General features: G+C 38.3%; 1 protein-coding gene across 1 annotated transcript in view; it reads left to right on the forward strand.

Moving 5' to 3' along the window:
• The first annotated feature begins 359 nt into the window (after positions 1-359).
• Positions 360-19,518, forward strand: part of mapkapk2a (MAPK activated protein kinase 2a) — a 34,871-nt gene continuing 15,712 nt past the window's right edge. Inside the window, 1 exon segment of the mRNA XM_074631257.1 lies at positions 360-1,156. Within this exon segment, the coding sequence (XP_074487358.1) occupies positions 923-1,156 (234 nt within the window). The 5' untranslated portion in view covers positions 360-922.

Here is a 19,518-nt window from a genome sequence, read left to right on the forward strand (position 1 = left end):
CCAAAGAAATTTCAAATAGGTTACTTGCTAATTATTACCTAATTACAATGAAATTTGCGGACCTGTAAAATGAAGTGTTACCAACTTGAATTACAATATGCTGATAACAGGTTATTATGACATTTGTTGCCTACTGCCACTTTAATCTACTGATTTACAATGTGGTAAAATTGAATCACCAAGATATAGAAAATGAAAAAGTGTTGTGTTGGCTGCATTGCGGTAATCAAGCCATAACTTTAATAATATGTAACTAGCTCTGTGACAGTCCTCAGTCCTCAGTGTGGAGCGTCTGTCTGTTATATAAACGCTCTCTTCCTCTCTCTCGTTACTTCTCCTTTAAGAACCGGAAAAAAAACCCCGTCCATGACGTCAGCAGTAAAACCTGCTCCGGCTGGCTGTCTGTCTGTCTCATGGTCTGTCTGTCTGTCGGTCTCAAAGTGAAGTGTGCTGCTACTGCTGGCGGAGTTTCCCCCCCTTCTTGTTGTCTGTCTTTCGTTGAGTGTTTTTTAACTTCACTCGCGGTGTTTTTACGTTTTATGGAGGTGTTTTATAAAAGTTCCTGAAGTGTTCTTTGAGGAAACCGGCGGACGGTCGGACGGTTGGACGGTTGGCGGATCAACCACCAGAGAGAGCGAGAGAGAGAGATGGATAAGCTAACTGATAGCTGAGCTTGTTAGCCTCGGAATCAACGGTCAAGAATAGGAAATCAAACTAGCATGCTAACCGCTAAGCTAACTTAGCATTTTAACGGCTTACCAACTGACTTTGTTTGAACCTGTAACGTCTCAGCAACTGCTTGTTTTGTTGTTGTTGTCTCGGGGCCTCTGCTGCTGCTACACCTCAGCTAACCCAGGAAGAAGAGTGTTGAGTGTTGAGAGGTTGTTCCGTCTCTCAGCCACCACAAAACCACACCAAGAGCATGCTGTCCAACGCACAGAACCAGCCACTGTTTCCCAACCCGGCGGGTCAGCAGCAGAACCCGGGCCAGGGCCAGTTCCTCCCCTTCCACCAGACCACCAGACCCTCCTTACAGATCAAGAAGAACGCCATCACGGACGACTACAAGGTGACCAGCCAGGTGCTGGGTCTGGGCATCAATGGCAAGGTGCTGGAGATCTTCCAGAAGAAGACTGGAGACAAGTATGCGCTGAAGGTACGTTGTTATTATGTGGGAGAGAGAAACTTAAACTTAAACTTAGAGTAGAACTGTGGACCCTGGAAGAAACAGACAGATAGGTAGGCCGCCTTGTTTTTTATAATAGAGTAATGCTACTGTGGAAGTTGTGTGTGTCCCAACTGTGGGTTTAATCCAAACTATCCCAACTCTATCTATCTATCTATCTATCTATCTATCTATCTATCTATCTATCTATCTATCTATCGTCCAACTGTGGGTTTAATCCAAACTATCCCAACTCTATCTATCTATCTATCTATCTATCTATCTATCTATCTATCTATCTATCTATCAATCATCCAACTGTGGGTTTAATCCAAACTATTCCAACTCTATCTATCTATCTAGATGAAATGTCAAAAAGTCTATATCTATCTATCTATCTATCTAAAAAATCACTGTTTCTAGCTTCTTTAATGTGAATATTTACTAGTTTTTCCAGTCTTCTATGATAGTAAATTGAATACCTTTTTACATTTTGTTTTGTTGGTCGAACAAAACAAGCAACCTGAAGACATCACCTTTGTTTTTTTCTGACATTTATAGACTGACTGACTAATATATTAATGAAGAAAATCATTTGCAGCTAGTTTCTTTGTGATGATATATTGCGTTGTGAAAGTTGTGATAGTATTGTTCTACCCACCTTTTTTAGTTTTTATCATCATCAGGATTACTTAACCAAAAAAATCAAACAGATGTTCGCTGATCAGGTATTAGCAGGTGATATGTGACTTATTCACCTCATATAGGATAGATGGGTTTCTCATATATTTCAAGTTGAGACAAAGATACTGGAGTATTTTATATGCGAACAATGGTCTAATTTATTAGAGGTACACCACCATCTCAGCTGTGATGTTCTGCCCCTCATCACGTGTCGAGTGTTGTGAGTAGTGGAGTCCAGAGCACGCTGCTGGACAGGCCATGTGATGTTGACACTGTTTCTCAACCTGCTCAATTGTAATTGTTTTGCCTATCATCCACCGTTTATTGTGATGAGATAACACTGTGATAAGCAAATATTTGTTGGTAGTTTCAGCCCTCTGTGTGTTCTCTGGATTTTAATTTAGTTACTCCCCTGTGTCCTGTAAATTAGAAAAAGCTTAGGGCGGGCTGTAAAGTGACTCTGCAGTGTCAGGAACTACATCTAGAGATCACTTTTGTTATCGGTCAATGATTGATAAAGAACAAACGCCACAACAGCTATCCACACATGGGTGACCGAAACACGACCCATTGAAGCCATTTATTACCCATTTTAGTTATTTCTTTATTATTACAGAAAGTGTAAAGCTCGTTAAAATAGGTATTGCACAAAATCTTCCTCAAATGAATCACAGCCTGGGAACATCCTGTGTGGTGGTTCAAAATGAAATTCAGTCTAAATAATCGGGTCACAGCGTTCTGCACTCGACTGTGTGTGTATATTAAACACAAACACACACACACACACTCTTGCTCAAACCTGTTTGATTTCATGTCGTGATGTGTTTGTATGTTGGTGAGCCATGTATAATTAGTATTAAAAATAGAAAGTTATGTTACACTCTATATCAAATTGTTGTATCTTGTCAAGTGTCTTTTAACAAGGCTTTTGCTATTCTTCAAATTTGATTAGACTGTAGGGACGATACACCTATCTCCCGATTCGATACTTTCACAAAAATTGGTGTTTACCGCGTTGGATTTAAAATGTGAGGGTTCAAGTCGTATCCACGCGGACCCTACGTCGTTTTCTTCTTCCTTGTTGCGGATACGGAACGGATATGACGTCACGTTACTCAGACTACAACAATAAAAGCAGTAATTTCCTTCAACCTCCACATAGACTCAAATGAAGCAAATATATCGATTCTGGCATTAAAAAAATCTATTTCAAAATCGTAAAAAAAAAATTGCAATACTTAGGTGAATAGATTTTTTCCCCCACCCCTATTAGACAGTATTAAAGCTTAAGCCTGTGGAAAGTTACAGTTGGTGAAGATGTTGACATCAAGTGTGACATCATGTTATAATTTCAGATAGTCGTGATATTGCACCTGAAGAGAGCTTTTGTCATTGCAGTCCAACCACAGTTTGGTAGATGTCACTGAATTGAAGGTTATTGTAAGTGCGTAAAATGGAATGACTCAACATTTTGACCTTTATGGTCATCCTCAGGCAAACAATTAATCATCCAAACATGTCTCTTAAAATCCTTTGCAGTCGGGTAGCCACAAACCTAAAATTTCTCCTCTGATTCAGACCAGCTCAAACGTCATCAATGTTCAAGGCCACATTAGAACAAATAGTAAAACATGTCAAAACATTTTCCCAATCATCCACCAGTTTCCTAATTATATTTACGATGAGCCATCACTGTAAGCACAGTTACAAAATAGTTGTTGCGTTCAGACTGACAACATAACATGATCAAACCCTTGTCTGGGGCCTATCTGGATGGGTCGCAGGCTTGACCCTCCTCTTAACCTGGATTGGACGTGGGTTTGATGCTACCTGACTATGGTAATACGTGAAGAGAGAGAAATGAATATAGCAATAGAGAGTGTGCACATTTGGGTAGGGGCGTCACGATTTCGATTCTAAATCGGAAATCGTTTGAAATTAACTTCCGAGTCTCGATCATCAAAATCAAAAGCAGGTTCGATGATCTCCAATGATTATGTACTGAGGTGGATCACACAGATACTGATATTGAAAAGAAGCTGCTTTTTATATTGTAGACTGTTGTTGTTTTTGAAGCACTTTCTTAACAAAAAGGGAGTTCAGTTCTCTTTTTAAAGAAGAATTTGAAAGTGCAAATGACAGTTGTCAGGGCATAAAACCAATGATCTGTGGATCTTTATGAATCAAGACTCCATAGTCAAACAATGGCATGTTTAAATCGAAAATCAAATTGAATGTGGCCTTAAAATTGAAAGTCAAATCGAATCGTAGATTTGGAGAATCGTGACACTCCTACATGTGGGTGATGTAACAATTTTATAGTAAAAATATCTTGGCTAAATTATCACAGTACACTATAATATTTAGAATTATTAAATCCCAAAATTTAGTTAAAACATACATGTACTCAACTGAATCACCAGTGGGTTTACACCTCAAACAGATGTTGCTTAGCCAAGCTTTGTTTAACCCCCTGTTGCACAAAACATCTGGAAAATATGTTACAAATGAGAAACAGTTGCCAAACTGGCTGTATTTGATCCCTTGTTTTATATTTTTAAAATACAGCTCAGTTTTTTTATAACAATATAAGGTGGTACTGGTTGATTAATTGATTCCTTGTCAACTATTATATTAATTGTCAACTATTTTGATAATTGCTTTGAGTAATTTTTTAAGAAAAAAAAAAGCGTTTGAGCTTCTGGACAGATGCCATCTGTGAGCTCTCTCTCTCATGTCAGAGCTGGAAATAGTCTCTATTTGTCAGATAACCGCATATGTATAAATACACACACACTTGATTCAAAGACCACTAAGTTATATGATTGTAAAAGGCTCCTATATACTTCCTCGAACCCCCTCCAGTTACTTTTGTAGCTCTTAAAACTTGTTGCACTTCGGATGTAATGTGCTAGCGTCACTGATATCTTCACATGCTGTTGTAAGATGGACTGTAACCACATAGATTGATTCCTCCGCTGAATGAACTTATGCTGTGGTTGTTCCCTTCACTGACATCCGCTGAGTCAGCCCCATCTCTTCTATTGTATTCATTAGGTAGGCAGTAGACGCCAGAGCCAGGAATCCGCCAGACTGGCTGAAGGTGACCTCACCTTGTAAAACTTTTACCTGTCTCTTGAACCAAGTTTTGTGCCAACAGTGCAGCCGAATAATTTGTAACTGTGAGTGTATGTGTTTGAAGGAGAGAGGCTGTGGCAGAGAAATGGAGACCCTAAAGTCTTGAAAAATGCATATTTTAATGCATTATATAACCTGTCGCAGAGAATCAATACCTTTTGACTTTGTTGCTTTTGTGAGAGACAACGCAATGTGCCCTTCTGTGTTGATTGATCTGTGTCCTGCCACACGGTCACTCTATAAGGGTGTGAGGCATCTGTAGGTATCGTCTTACAGTGACTACATTTATAAGCATACAAGAAAGCAGGTTATTGAGAGCAATCAGGTTAAGGCCACATTCTGACCAGAAATAGCACTGTGTTTAAAAAAACACACACACAAAGGGGTGTGTTGGTGTGGCCTTGATGCTACAGCATACTGGTAAGAAAATTAAGTTCTTTCACAAAGTTCAACTTTTTACAACTTTGGAACATCATGTGGATCTTTGGCAATAATTTTGTGGTAAACAGTAGAATAATGCAGTTTGCATTATAAGGCATTTTACCTTGAATCTGCACTTGAACGCAACTCGCTGTTACTGGATAATGTTGCATTGTTTTGCGGCAAAAGTTGAGCAGTGTGTGTGGTCAAATCCTTTGCCAGACAAAGCTGCATTTTTTTGTGCAACCTTCGGTGTCTGGACCTCCCGCTGTGCCAACGCAGTGCAATAAATGAGGAGGTTGTCATTTTTAGTGCAAAACAATTGTTGGTTTGAGGAAGTTGAAGAATATTTTGTGCCATTTAGTTATGTACAGTTTTGGGCTTGGGGCAGGTTTATTTCTTATTATGTATTATAACATTATCTGTCTCTCTTGTGATTTCTCTCTTTTGTAAAGCATAGCTCATGCCTGGCGTTACCCTGCAAAAGTATTGGTTAAGTAAAGAAAAAATAACTTGCTAAAGGTAAACGTCTCAAAATCCACAGTGATTTCAGCAAGGTTTGCAGCAATGTGATGACCTGACCTGTATACTATCACTGTTCCCAACTACAATAAGGACTATTTTTCTATCTCTAAGTATAATGACTGCTGGGATTCAGGTTTCCTTTTCATGTCCTGTAGACCTCTACTCTGTAGTGATTGAGAGCACACAGTTTTTTTTACTCCAGATGTGTCTGATTTGTAGGAACAGTTCTACTGTTAAGCTTTATAAACTCTTTGCTTGTCTTGTACTGTATGTTTCAGTTTAGTTGGACTTTGAATTTAATTAATTTGGATTTAATTAATCAAATATATCTTAATCCCTCCATCACCTGAATTTATGAAAGTTTTCTTGTTTACATGATATGAAAGCTATCTGGTCACTGAAAATAACCAGCTTACTGTACATTTAACCCCCTGAGACCTGCAATCTCGACTGACTTTACTGTCTTTCAGAGGCTGTAGCAGGTTCAGTTTTAGAGCTAGAGTGAAGCTACTGATATCATATGAAAATAGAAGAACTAAGGAATCCACTACCATGAATTCCCACTACCAACCATGTCATGTTAACTTGTTGGGAGGCTCAGTAACACTCCAAAGTTATGCTAAGTTTTGGCAAGGAAAAACTGGCATGGCCATTTTCACAGGTGTCCCTTGACCTCTGACCTCAAGATATGTGAATGAAAATAGGTTCTATAGGTACCCACGAGTCTCCCCTTTACAGACATGCCCACTTTATTATAATCACATGCGATTTGGGGCAAAAACCATGGAGTTTTATGCATGCAGTATAAATGTGTTATTTTCACCTATTGTAAAATAGTGTATTTGAATATTTCTGCATACTGGGGTCCGTGAACAGTCTTGGAATTGCATAAATTGGTTATAACTGGAAAGCTGAGACTGTTATAGATCCAATGAGCCCAGTTGTATTCATGTGTGATGATGGTAGTCCTCATATCAATTCTCAAGAGGTTAAAAAAAAGTTTGGTTTCGACCCAAAAATTGCTGCAACAACTTATGAGACATAAGTGAGCATTGGAATGGCCATCATATACTGATATCATAATGTTCTTAGCCCTTACTTTCACAATTTATTTTGAGTAATTAATTAATTAATTTTTATTTCATGTTTATGACTAGAACAACTTGACACACGGTGCTGAGCTGCATATCAAATTAATCTTCAGGTTCCCAGCTTTCAAATGATGTACATCACTTCTATGTGACATCTACTGTTGACCTGCTATCTACCCTTAAAGACCCCTGTACCTCCCTAAAAAAAGACAAAAATGGGTCTATTGCGGGTCTCAGAGGGCTAAAGACATTCAACGGCCCAAAAGGTTGCAGTAATGTTGACTTACAAACCAGCACATATTGAAGTGATGACCAAGAAAAGGTTTTGAAAAACAAATTCTGTTTTTTAAGCCTAGTTCTGCCTCGTCTGGAAAGGAACTCAGTGAAATGTGTGTCGTTAAGGTGATGTAATCACAGACAGGATGACTAAATGTTTTGGCCACATTTTGTGGCCAAAGCGTATAAAAACGTTGAAGTTGCTCTTCCTGAAATTTGGGAAGATGTGGAAGTCGTGTGGTGAAGTAAACACACCTGTCAAGACTTGGCTAAGAAAAGAGGAACTGGAAACATTGGCCTGCTTTTTTAAATTTCCTCTTGACTTACTCTTGAACAGAAGACTTTGTTTAATTTGTGTGCTGAAATAAACGTGTCTTTCTAGTGACACCCACCATCCACACAACATAAATCCTTCTGAATGTAGCATTGGCACTGTCAGCATGTCTGATTAAAGGTTAACACAGAGAGGAAGAGCAAGGCCCATGCTTCAGTCATGAGATGGTGAGAGAAAGGAAGGAAAAGGAGGGAGGGAGAGAGGAAGGAAGAGGTTATCTGGTGGCCTTCTTTGAGTTATTTCTCTACCCCTTCTGTCTAACTGTACCCTCATGAGAGTGGCATCTCTAAGATGTCTTTTATTCATTGCTGGAAGAGTACTAGCTCATGATTCTATTATACCACTGATTTACTGCTTGAGCAAGAGTAAAAAGTCCCAGCTTTCAGCATACTGAGTTCATTTATCATCACAATTTTTTTTCCCTTGTCCCGGAAAATTAGTTTTTGCCTCAGCAATGTGATATATTTTTTCACTGGTCATCTCCGCTATTCTAGTAATTACTCTCACAAGAAATGTTGACGATGAGAAAATGTTCTTACTTGGTATTTTATTACATAATGCCCTCAACTAATTTTCGTGTGTTGTGCAGCCAGAGATAAAAGCTGTTGGTTGGTGGGGGGGTGAGGTTTTTAGCTTTCCATGGGATGAAAATTGACTTGACAATATTGGCAATAACAGTGGCAGTTTATATGTTACAAACGCTGTCCTTACGTTCAACTATTGAGGGCATTCGGAACAACGGGCCTTTCTCAAACCGTGACTCCATTTGTAATCACAATCACAGCTGAATGAAGCACCCTTCTTTAAGGTGTAGGGTATAAATACAGCGGCAATCTTAGGGACGAACTTCCCTAGCGGAGGGGATGTGCAAAGGTTCACAGTATTAAGAATAAAAAGAATATGCAATATACACTGATCAGCCGCTTATGACCACTGACAGATGAAGTGAATAACATTGACAGGTGAAGTGAATAACATTGACAGGTGAAGTGAATAACATTCACTATCTCGTTGCAATGGTACCTGGCAGTGGGTGGGATATATTAGGCAGCAAGAGAACATTTTGTCCTTGAAGTTGATGTGTTGGAAGCAGAAAAAATGGGCAAGCATAAGGGTGTTAGCGACTTTGACAGGGGCCAAATTGTGATGGCTAGACGACTGGGTCAGAGCATCTCCAAAACTGCAGCTCTTGTGGGATGTTCCCGGTCTGCAGTGGTCAGGACCTACCAAACAAGACGGGCTTCACTAGATATAACTTTGCGGTTTTGGTGCTTCTGTGTAGTTTGTGTTGGAGTCTTTTCTGAATAGCGTAGCCACGCGTGAGCGCACATGGGACACCAACCCGCAATGATTTATACGTGTAAGAAGTTACGAACAGTCCCTTTTAAGTTTAGTTAATCCCTTTTTGACCCTGATAAAGAAAAACGCCTTTTATTTCAATTTTAATTTTTGTAATCTTAAAATGAAAATCAAATAACCACTCATTTTTTGTATTTTAATATCCTTTTGTGAAAGGAAAATCGAATGACCAAAAGATACTGACCCTTTTCTTTTCTTTTTTGTAAGCATCTTCTCGTTTTTAAATCTGATGTTTATGTTATGTTAATGAGCTGCTTGGTTTTTGCAACAGTCCCTGTAAATATACAACACGTCAAATTAACACGTCTACCATTTTCTAGACTATACAAGGGTAGATTTGATCCTAAATACAATGTAACCGTAAGTTGTTAATGTATGTATGACAATATTAAATGTCTTAGTTTGAGCAGTTCACGTTTGTACGGGTAGTTGCATGGAACTACATTTGTGCGGACAGTGTTCCATAATGAACACAAAACGCTGTTGCACTTGGCCAGTAACTCAGCATTATCCTACTCTGAAGCAAAATACTTTAATGCTTCAGTTATCTCAAAGCATAAAAAGGTATTTCCACACTTATTTTCCATGACATTGTGGAGATGGGTTGCAAAATTATGATTTAATACTTTTCTTTGTCATGTACTATGTTAAACTGAAAATCTTTGGATTTTTACTGTGGTCTGCTACCGGAAATTGTAATTGCCATTTTTTGCTATTTTCTGATAGAAAAAATTATAAATTAATTACTCAATAATTAAAATAATCATTAGCTGCGGTCTGAGAAAATGTACCATTATTTTTATTTTTTGGATTCTATGTTAGTATGGATTAGCATTGTTCCTTGCCACTGATATCCAATCCTGTGCCGAGCAAGAGTCTTTAAGTTCATATTTTTAACTCCAAGTTTTTGTTTAAATCAAACTCAGAATCAAATCTACAGAATTTGATTTTACAAATTGACACATAGTGATCAAGTGTAACTGCAACTTCGATGTAGTGTAAAGTAATAAAATCATGTCTGAGTAACAGTCCTTTAAGACTCTCACTCTGATTGCCATTTGTGAATGTTTGGACTACAGGAGAGCCAAATTGATTGGTTAGGTGTTACACAACCCTGTGTCTGTGTGTGCTTATAGAGGAATGTGTACTGTATCTTCAGGGAGAGTGGACTATTTATTTATTTGGCCAGTAGTTACAGCCATACTAAGGGGCAGAGACAATCTAGCCTGTTTATTGACTTTTTATAAACGTAAACTTTGTTCTTCTCTGTATTTGTTTTCCCTTGTCCAGTGAAGTGCTTTTGGCTAGTAACATACTGGACTGGTTATAACTGGATCTGTATTGCAGCCTGGGGGTGTTAAAGTCTATATTGTTTGACATTGTTATGGCAAAACTATGACCGATCACTTAATGTCATAAGATCTTATTTCTCCCATCAGATTATTGTGAAAATATTTGTTTGCCATTTGTCACAAACAAACAGATTAGCCGAAGTAAAAGCTCCTTTGGTAAACATTTATCTTGGTGTTGTAAGCTCCTTTGACATAATATGATTTACTGGATTGCAATTTATACCGTCTGTGATTGGGTGCAGTATCCACCAACCCCCACACATTGACCTTGTCTTTCTCTGTTTCTCTGCCTCCCTTTCTGTTGGGGGAAGTGTATTTGGAAGGATGTGGTATTATAGTTGTGATAGATGGACCCAGAACTCGGTAACCAACCGTATCTGTGATACCGAGTAGTTTCCAAGCTGATGCAGCACTCTGTCATAGTGAAACAGCACTTATTTATGAATGGTTGTGGATACTTCCTTAATGGGCTCTCAAGAGATGTAACTTTCTTTTCATCATTTTATTGTTGTTGAACTCATTCTCCACCAACTGTTCTTGTGTGTGTGTGTATATTTGTCCTGCTTGGGTCTTATGATCAGTTCCTAATAAGGAAGTAGTTGAATAGTGCTGAATGGTGTTAACGGTAAAGGGAAGTGAAATTTTTGCTATATTCCAGAGTTCATTCATTCAACGTGCTACACAAATACTCTTGTGGAGGACGGAACCTACCAAAATAAATAGATAAATGAATAAAGGACTCAATAAATATATTAATAAATATGTCATTAAATGTTGCAGAAATAATGTTAAAAATATGTAATCATTGATCAAATGTGACATAAATTGATTTCTGTTTTAATTTGCTTCTTTATTTATTTATCTTTGTATTAATTCCCTTATTTATTTATGCTCCTGATTAATATTCCCTTTTATTTATTTATGTATTTATGCTTTTATTTATTTGCTTTAGTATTTTTTTAATGTATATTTATGTATTTAGTTATTTAAAAATAAATGCAGAAATTAATAAATAAGTTTAAAAATAAAAATAATAAATACATAAATAAATAAAAGAGAAAATTAAACAAAAGAGTAAAGAAATAAGGGAATTAAAACAGATAAATAAATAAAGAAGCAAATTAAAACAGAAATATCAATTTATGTCACATTTCAACAATTAATTAATGGCTACATTTATTTTTAATATTCATTTTGCTACATTTAATGACATTTATTAATTTATTTGAGTCATTTATTTATATATTTGTTTTTTATTTTGGCTGTTTGTTTCAATAGGGGTGTCTTTAGATTCTAGGTTCATGGTGGAAAAGACAATGGGCAAAGTTTTTACAATAATAAAATTGCTTTCTTGGTGAGAGTTGGATGAGGAGATGGATATCCCTTTCATATCTGTATGGTAAATGTCTAGTTGAGCCAGCTGCTGGTTAGCTCAGCATAAAGACAGGAGGAAACAGGTAGTTTGTGAAAAAGGCAAACTTTTTCACAAACTCACTAATTAACAACTTTATGCCAGTACAAAAACTGAAGTTCGGTTTTATTTTTATGGGGGGTTATGTGCCAGACTATTTCTTTGCCGGGACTAGTAACTTCCTGAAGTCTTCACTGGTTGCCTGGCAACTGGTCTGTATTGCGCTTCCCTAATTTTATGTAGTCTGAAAACGTACTCTTATGTACACACGCACAACTTATCAAAGGGCCAAATCACCAGCTCTCAGTGTGAATCCTCTGTCATTTTAAATCGGCTGATAATGCACCAGTCTATGTGTATCTATGAAGTGAAGCCAAAAGTATACTCTGTTGCATCAGGCACAATGGTGGGGGATTCACATCATGAATCATAAGGTGTCAAAAGGGAGGAGTTAGTGAAGCCAGCTCAAAGGGACGGATAGAGGTAGAGGCTGTCGAAAATAATGCCAAATTCCTTTAGTCTCTAGTTAAGTTATTTATTCACATGGATCTGTTCATTATCCGTCTTTGTCCCTTACAACCCTGCTGTTCCTCTTAAAAGACTCTATCTCCTTCTTTGTTTCCATGCAGATCTTCCAGCCTGTATCAGGAAGTGAGACAGCTGTTTTTGTGTGTCGTACAGATGTCACACTCTCACTTCCTCCCCCTCGTCATTTTTTAAGAATGTGTGTTGTGTACTGAGACACCTGTTGGCTAAAGCTACTCACCTGCAAGCTAGCAATCTGTCTTGAGGGCTATGATGCCATCATGACTCACAGAACTGGTAGAGCATTATTTTGACAGGTGATATCTTCAAAACATGGAGCAGTCCTTTTTGAATAGGAAGATTTTGTCTTTCAAAGGTGTGTTCAAACACGTTTTCACCTTGTGATAGAGGCACGATTGACAGCTGGAGTGTTTTCTCACTCCCATGTTTAGTCTCCCCAAACCACCGGCTGGAATTCTAGGAAATGGGAATGTGTGCACCAACTAGTTTGCAACTAACAATTATTTTCATTGTCGATTAATCTGTTGATTATTTTCTTGATTAATCGATTAGTTGTTTGGTCTATAAAATGGTGGGAAATGTCGATCAGTGTTTCCCAAAGCCCAAGATGACGTCCTCAAATGTCTTGTTTTGTCCACAACTCAAAGATATTCAGTTTACTGTCATAGAGGAGTAAAGAAACCAGAAAATATATTTAGTTAATTATTGGAAAATAATTTAAGAAGCTGGAATCAGAGAAACATTTTTTTTCTTAAAAAATTACTCAAACGGATTAATCGTTTATCAAAATATTTGGTGACTAATTTAATACTTGACAATTGATTAATTGTAGCAGCTCTAGCACCAACTGTGTGTGGAGAGTATGATTATGTGTCAGCTAAGACTGATTGATCTCAGGAGTTATCAGGAACTCAATTACTTTATTTTCCTGCAGTCTCTCAAAGTGGAGTCCTATAACCTTTTATACATCACAAATCTTTCAATAAAATTTAAATATTTTCAATTTGTGCGATTGCGTCTTCCCCTACCTTGTGCTGCCCTGTGTAAAGTCAGGCCTATTTTTGTCCACTTGTGTCTTTGCATTGTCTTCATGTTAGTGTTGGCACAATACTGGAATTTCTGACTTTGATACAATACCTTGAAAAATATCGACTTTTGATTAAATTCAGGCCTATTTTTGTCCCCTTGCATTGTCTTTATATGCAATCACGCCCACTCTAATGGTGTGTTTACACAGTAGCATGTTTTTATGCATTACACACACTATTAATACATGATTAACACACACACACACACACACACACACACACACAGATATCTGATGGCCCTGTTAGGCCTAGCAGATGTCTTTAATCAGATCATGTCCTATGGATACACAAACATGTTTGCTGCTTCACTGAGCGCACAATGAACAAGTCACACACACACACACACACACACACACACACACACAGAGACACCTCTTCTGGTATATTGTTGTTTAACCCTTTTTGTCAGGTTAAGAGGCTTTTCTGATTGAGCCAAGCTTAACCTGTCACCCCTCAATAATCTCTCCCCTCCACAGAATTTCACTGCACCGTCTCTCTCTGTGTGATATATTTTTCTGGTTTCACCATATCAACCCTGGACTCTTCCTCAGCTCACGAGTGGCAGGTGGAGGATGGGTGCTCCTTCAGCTTACCCCACCTCCCACTGTCCTGCCCCGGGGTTCGGGAGCTTTTGTGTTGGCTAGTGGAAGTGTATTGTGTGCCCATCTGCCCCCCCCTCATCTCCCTCCTTCTCCACAAGCTTCGCTGTTTACCCTCAAAGGGCCAACAGCAGATGGGGGGCTATGTAGTCACACAAGCACCAGCAGAAAGGTGACGGGGGTGTGTTCTGGGGGGGGGGTGTCCTCGTGTGGGTATACGATTGTGAATGTGTGAAGTCTTTTGTTTGTGGAGGGAAGTCTGCTATATTTAGATGTGCCAATGTTAGTTTCCGCACATGATTCTTGTTTCCAGTGCATGCCTATATCTATCTGTTAGTTCCTCTCGACAGTTGGGCATCGAAACTCAAAACTGCCCCAGGCATCATCCAAAGTGACACAAATTTGTACATTGCTTAGTATTATTTATTAGTTATTGATGTAGACAGCATTGCAGTTGGTGTAAAGACCTATAGGTTATTAGCTATCAACAATTTGGAAGCAATAATGTTGTCATTGACTCCTGCGGGAAGGTGCCGAGACTTCCTGTCTGCTGGCTGTGGCTCAGCGCTGCTCTCGTTAAACTACAGACATCCCTGAAATATGGCCACTTTGTATGTGGGGACTTGTGCCTAGGTATCTGAAGCCAAGGGTCACAGTGGCGTCATTTGACCACCTGGACGGGCTGCACATCCTGCATGCTGTTATTGGCTGGGCGTTTTTTCACTCTGCTGTGACGCAGAAAGTACGACCCACCCTTGTTTGCTCTGTCCCAAAGGTAGTTGAACTTTGCTGCTGTGTGTTCACTGTTGAGATAAAGCAGAGAGTAATACACCACTACGCCATACCAACTCTTCCTAGTAACAAAGAAACACATTTTTTTATTGGCCAGTCACTCAGCCCTCACAACCTCGCCTCTCACCTGAACAAGTAATCTATTTTGTAATTCTAAAAGTAAAAAACTGCATGTTATCTCTCGTCTGTTCACCCTTATCTTTCTTGAGTACTTTCCTTTTTTGGTAATTACCTGTCTTATTGTTTTTCTTAGTTTGTTTACTTCATATCATATGAACAAAGTCACATGCAGAGGGTGGGAACAGTATCATTTTCACTTTTCAGTGTTGCAAACTCAAAACTAAACTGAAAGTAAACTTAACTAAAAGTTAATTGTCACAAACCGACTTGGATATTATCAAAAGGACCATATGAATTTGATGGCTTTTTTTCAATAAAAAGACTACTGTTCATCAGCGGACTTAGTAGCTGTCAGCTCGTATTAACTTAAACATACTGCAGCACATCAAGAAAGTCAGCTCCAATCACAGAGCAACCTTATGTGAATTTTTAAAATAAATGTAGTCCAAGTGAAAGTAAAACCTGGTATACAAAAGTGACACAGAAACAATGACTTGACCGTTTTGGTTAGAATTGACATGTGCCTGACCTCCACGCTGCTGTGAGACAGGCCTCGTGCTGCGGTTTGAGGCTAGAAAATTGAGGCGAGGGTCTTTGAACTAAAAAAACAATGCCAGATTTAAATATGCTCTCTACATTATTAAAGGAAATCAAGAATATTGAGAGATCTGGTTCACTTGTAAAGGAATAATTGTAAGGAAACTTTGGAATTGGGTCAAATCAACAGAAAAAAAACCTAACCATCTAATATTACTGCAGTGGAGATATAGTTTATGGCAAAAGTATCAAAATTGTCTAAAATGTCTGTTTAGAATTTTACTGTTGATCCTGCTGGCTTCATTGAGGGCATACAATGGTCTGCTGAAATGTCTGAAGCTATAAGACACCTGTTGTGCAGATTTTAACAGGCACAACCTTTTTCAATAATTTATGTTCTAGTTTAATTTAAACCCATTTAGAAACATAACAGCCTTATTGGCTTGTTTTGTATTGAAACGGACGCATGGACACACAAATGAGAACAGAGGCTTTTATAGCATGGTTTGACTTTGTGGTGGGTTTGAGTTTAGGTAGTTTTGGTAGATTGAAGTTTGTTATGGTTGAACTGAGTTGAGATTTGTTTATTAGATTGAGAAAGAACATAATGGAGCCGGGTGGACGAGCCAGGCCAGAACAGTCAGTGCATTTAAATACATAACCAGGTTACAGTTGGCTTTCTGCAGTCACCTGATTTCTTAAATATCAAGTTGTGAAAAACTCCGTTTCTGTAATCTGCATAGGGGATTAAGAAAACCTGATATCCCCAGTAAGATTACTCCTGGAGAAAGCCCATTTTTCTGCCATGTACATTTAGGTTTCTAACTGGATTTTTCCATGTATGTATGTATGTATGTGCTAGTAATGCGAGGGTCAGGCTTTCTTATTACCAACACCCACCCGACCCGTTAAGAGAGCCCATCCACACCGCCCAGCCTGTGATAAAAAACACTGCTTTCTGATTTTTTTGTTATTCGGTCCTCTCAATATGCCTTCAGCCCTCCGACACACACCAAACAAACAAAATCAGAGAGCAGTGGCTTTTATCACTAATAGTTATATCAAGGAAGTAATGCTTCCAAAAATAAGGAGGTAGAGGAACATGTAATTGATATTGCTGATTTACAACTTTCCAGTAATCAGTTTTACCACAGTGTATGCAAATGCATTGTTTGCCTGTTGTTTTCTAAGTAACCTGGTTTCTTATGTGCATGTAAAGTGACAGTTTGCCAGAGAGCAGACTGGATACTCTGGCTCTCCCAGCACTCTTTGCCCGCTGGAACGAAGCCCACTGTTGTGTTGTGACTGTGGGCAGGGTTGGAATGTAATACAGCACAAGATAGACAGACGATGGCTCATTGTCAAAACTACAAGGCTGAATTCCTTCCATTGACTGACGAGGCTATTTTAAGGGTTTTACTTTTGGTATAATGAAATCTGTAAACAAACAGTAGCGCTTATTTAACATTAAATTGTTACTACTTCAGTCACAACCTATACTTTGAGCGGCTTTACTGAAAAGTTGTTCAAATCTGCTATGAGTCAATTTCTTCATACCTATATTATTGAATTATTTGTGTTTTGATATCTTCTTTAGCAAAGGAAAATTAAAGTGTGGTAGTTTTTTGTTTATAAATTCAAACAAATTCTCATCACAGTCTGTTTTGAAGGTGTAGCTATGTAATCAATATTATCAACAGCACACACACACTAACAGATTTGATTCATGAACAACAAGAGTCCCGACTCTCAAAACTGCAAATCTCGCAAAATCTCGCAAAATCTCTCGCGATCAAACGTGATTTTAGTGTAAATATACATGGCGGACGACGGGCAGGAAGAATTAGGTATGTTAAGTTTTTGCACTACTTTGTACTGAAAATTGAGGTAGAAAAAAGAACAAATATGGATGAAGTCATGGAGACACATTAAATAAACACTTGTGTGTTGTTGCCACAAATCAACAACAAGATGCTCCGCTTTTGCATTTGATGCTGCTGTTGCCCTTCGTTCTTCAGTCAGCTTGGTTCTCAATTGGCTATCGTTTTCTCCCATGTGACTGCGTCATCAGCCGTAAATATCGAACATGTTTAATATTTGCAATTTGAAATTGGTGCGGCCAGGATGGACTTCCGAGCAGATCGGGATGTAAAAACACTCTTAACATACCTCACACCACAGGAATATCTGGCAAGATAATCTTTAGAACCATTAAAAAATCAGGGCTTTGCTGACCTTTGTCGGGAGGGGGGAATCGGGCCCAAAATCCACTTGATTCTAGTGTAGCATTAGCATAGCAGCATTACTTGCATTAGCATTATTGTGTGTCCTAGTTTTGCTATACATTTTCAAAAAGGTTGCCTTGGCTGTCATATTTCTAGAAGTGAAGGCTTGTTGTTATGTGATTTGTGAAATAAAAGGCAACCATTTGAAGGCAGCGTTCTAACAAAAAGTGAAGCTCAAAGTGCTTCACTAACAAAACAAAACAAAACAAAAAAAATCACAAAGGACAACAAATAATGCTTATGGCAAGAAAAATATTCAAATAAAATGTATATTCAATTATCATACCTCTTACTTAGAATAAAGAAATTAACTTTTGTTTTTGTTGAAATCATATTTAACAGAAACGACAACTGCGTAAATGAATGTCCTCAAATGACCAAGCCTTTCGTTATTTACTTGCTCTACACCATGGTGATGAACATAATAACGTTGTGTTCAAGGGGAAAAAACCCACTATACCCAGACAATATTGCGAGCAGTGTAATACTGAATTTAATTACACCTGGCCATAAGGCCTGAGTCATGCCAGGTACCATAAGGCCAGAGTGTGCTTGAGCAGCATGCTGAACTTTTTAACCCTTTCTCTGCAACTGACCCTCGGGTTTGTAGTAACATTTTACTGTTGTGGATTAGTAAAGTAGCAGCAATGAATAGATAAAAAATATATATTATGACACAAAATCTTTTGTTGAATGGTGCATTGACCTCTGGACACACAAAGAGGGTGCTACATGCACACAAGACTCGATTGGAAAATCTCTACACCATCTTTTCAACTTTCTGCCAGCTGATGGCAGCACTGCACTTCTGTCTTTTATGCTTACTATTGATGTAAAGTAGTTGTGGCATTTGCAAATGGTTTCATGTTACCTAGTACAATACAACATTTATGTCACTCCTCATTAATGCCAACATGAAACAGATTATTATTTGGGGTCCAATTCTTTCTCAGTTCAGTACTTTTTATGTGAATAAAATGGGTAATTAAACAGTAGTGATGACTTGTAGTTAGGGATGTCACGATACCAGAAATCTAGTACCACGGTAAAAAATAAATAAAAATAAAATAAATCCCATGTAATGTGTACATGTGTATATCCTCAGATTGCAAGCAGTAGTTTAAATTCACTAACATGGTTTTGACATTTTCACTGGGTATAGGCTACCAGAGGTGGGACCAAGTCATTGTTTTGCAAGTCACAAGTACAATTGGCTCAAACAAAGTGGATCTGGGGAGTTAAGTGTAAGATAATCAAATGCAAGTCCCAGTAACATTCCCCGAAAATAAAGAGTCCAGAGTTCATAATAAAAAAACCCACTTCTTTTCAGAGATTTAGCAATAAGCAACAAAAGATAGAATTTCAGTTTGTTAAGTTCAGTTCAGTTTTTCCCCCACGAGTGAATCCTCTTCTCGAACAAATCAATAGAGGATCTCTGATCAGTTTGTTCACTTCAGTATTTTCTCCCACAAGTGAATCCTCTTCTCAAACATAAAGGATCTCTGCATCTCTGGATCTTGCTGCTGCATTGGCGCTGTTGTGTGTGTGTGTGTGTGTGTGTGTGTGTGTGTGTGTGTGTCAACTCCGATAGAGAGCAGAGGACAGAAGCAGCCCCATTTGGCGCTTGGCGGGTGTTAATTTCAGACCCTGCAGGCATCGTACGGTATCCTCGGTACTGTAGAAAACAAGTACCGTCACGTTTTTCTAGAATTTTGGCATCGACTTGGTACCGAAGTATCGGTTCCCGTGACATCCTTACTTGAAGTATACTTTGTAATTTAACTGTTAGGTTAAAT

Source organism: Sebastes fasciatus, chromosome 1, assembly GCF_043250625.1.
Source record: "Sebastes fasciatus isolate fSebFas1 chromosome 1, fSebFas1.pri, whole genome shotgun sequence".
NCBI classification, from domain to species: Eukaryota; Metazoa; Chordata; class Actinopteri; order Perciformes; family Sebastidae; genus Sebastes; species Sebastes fasciatus.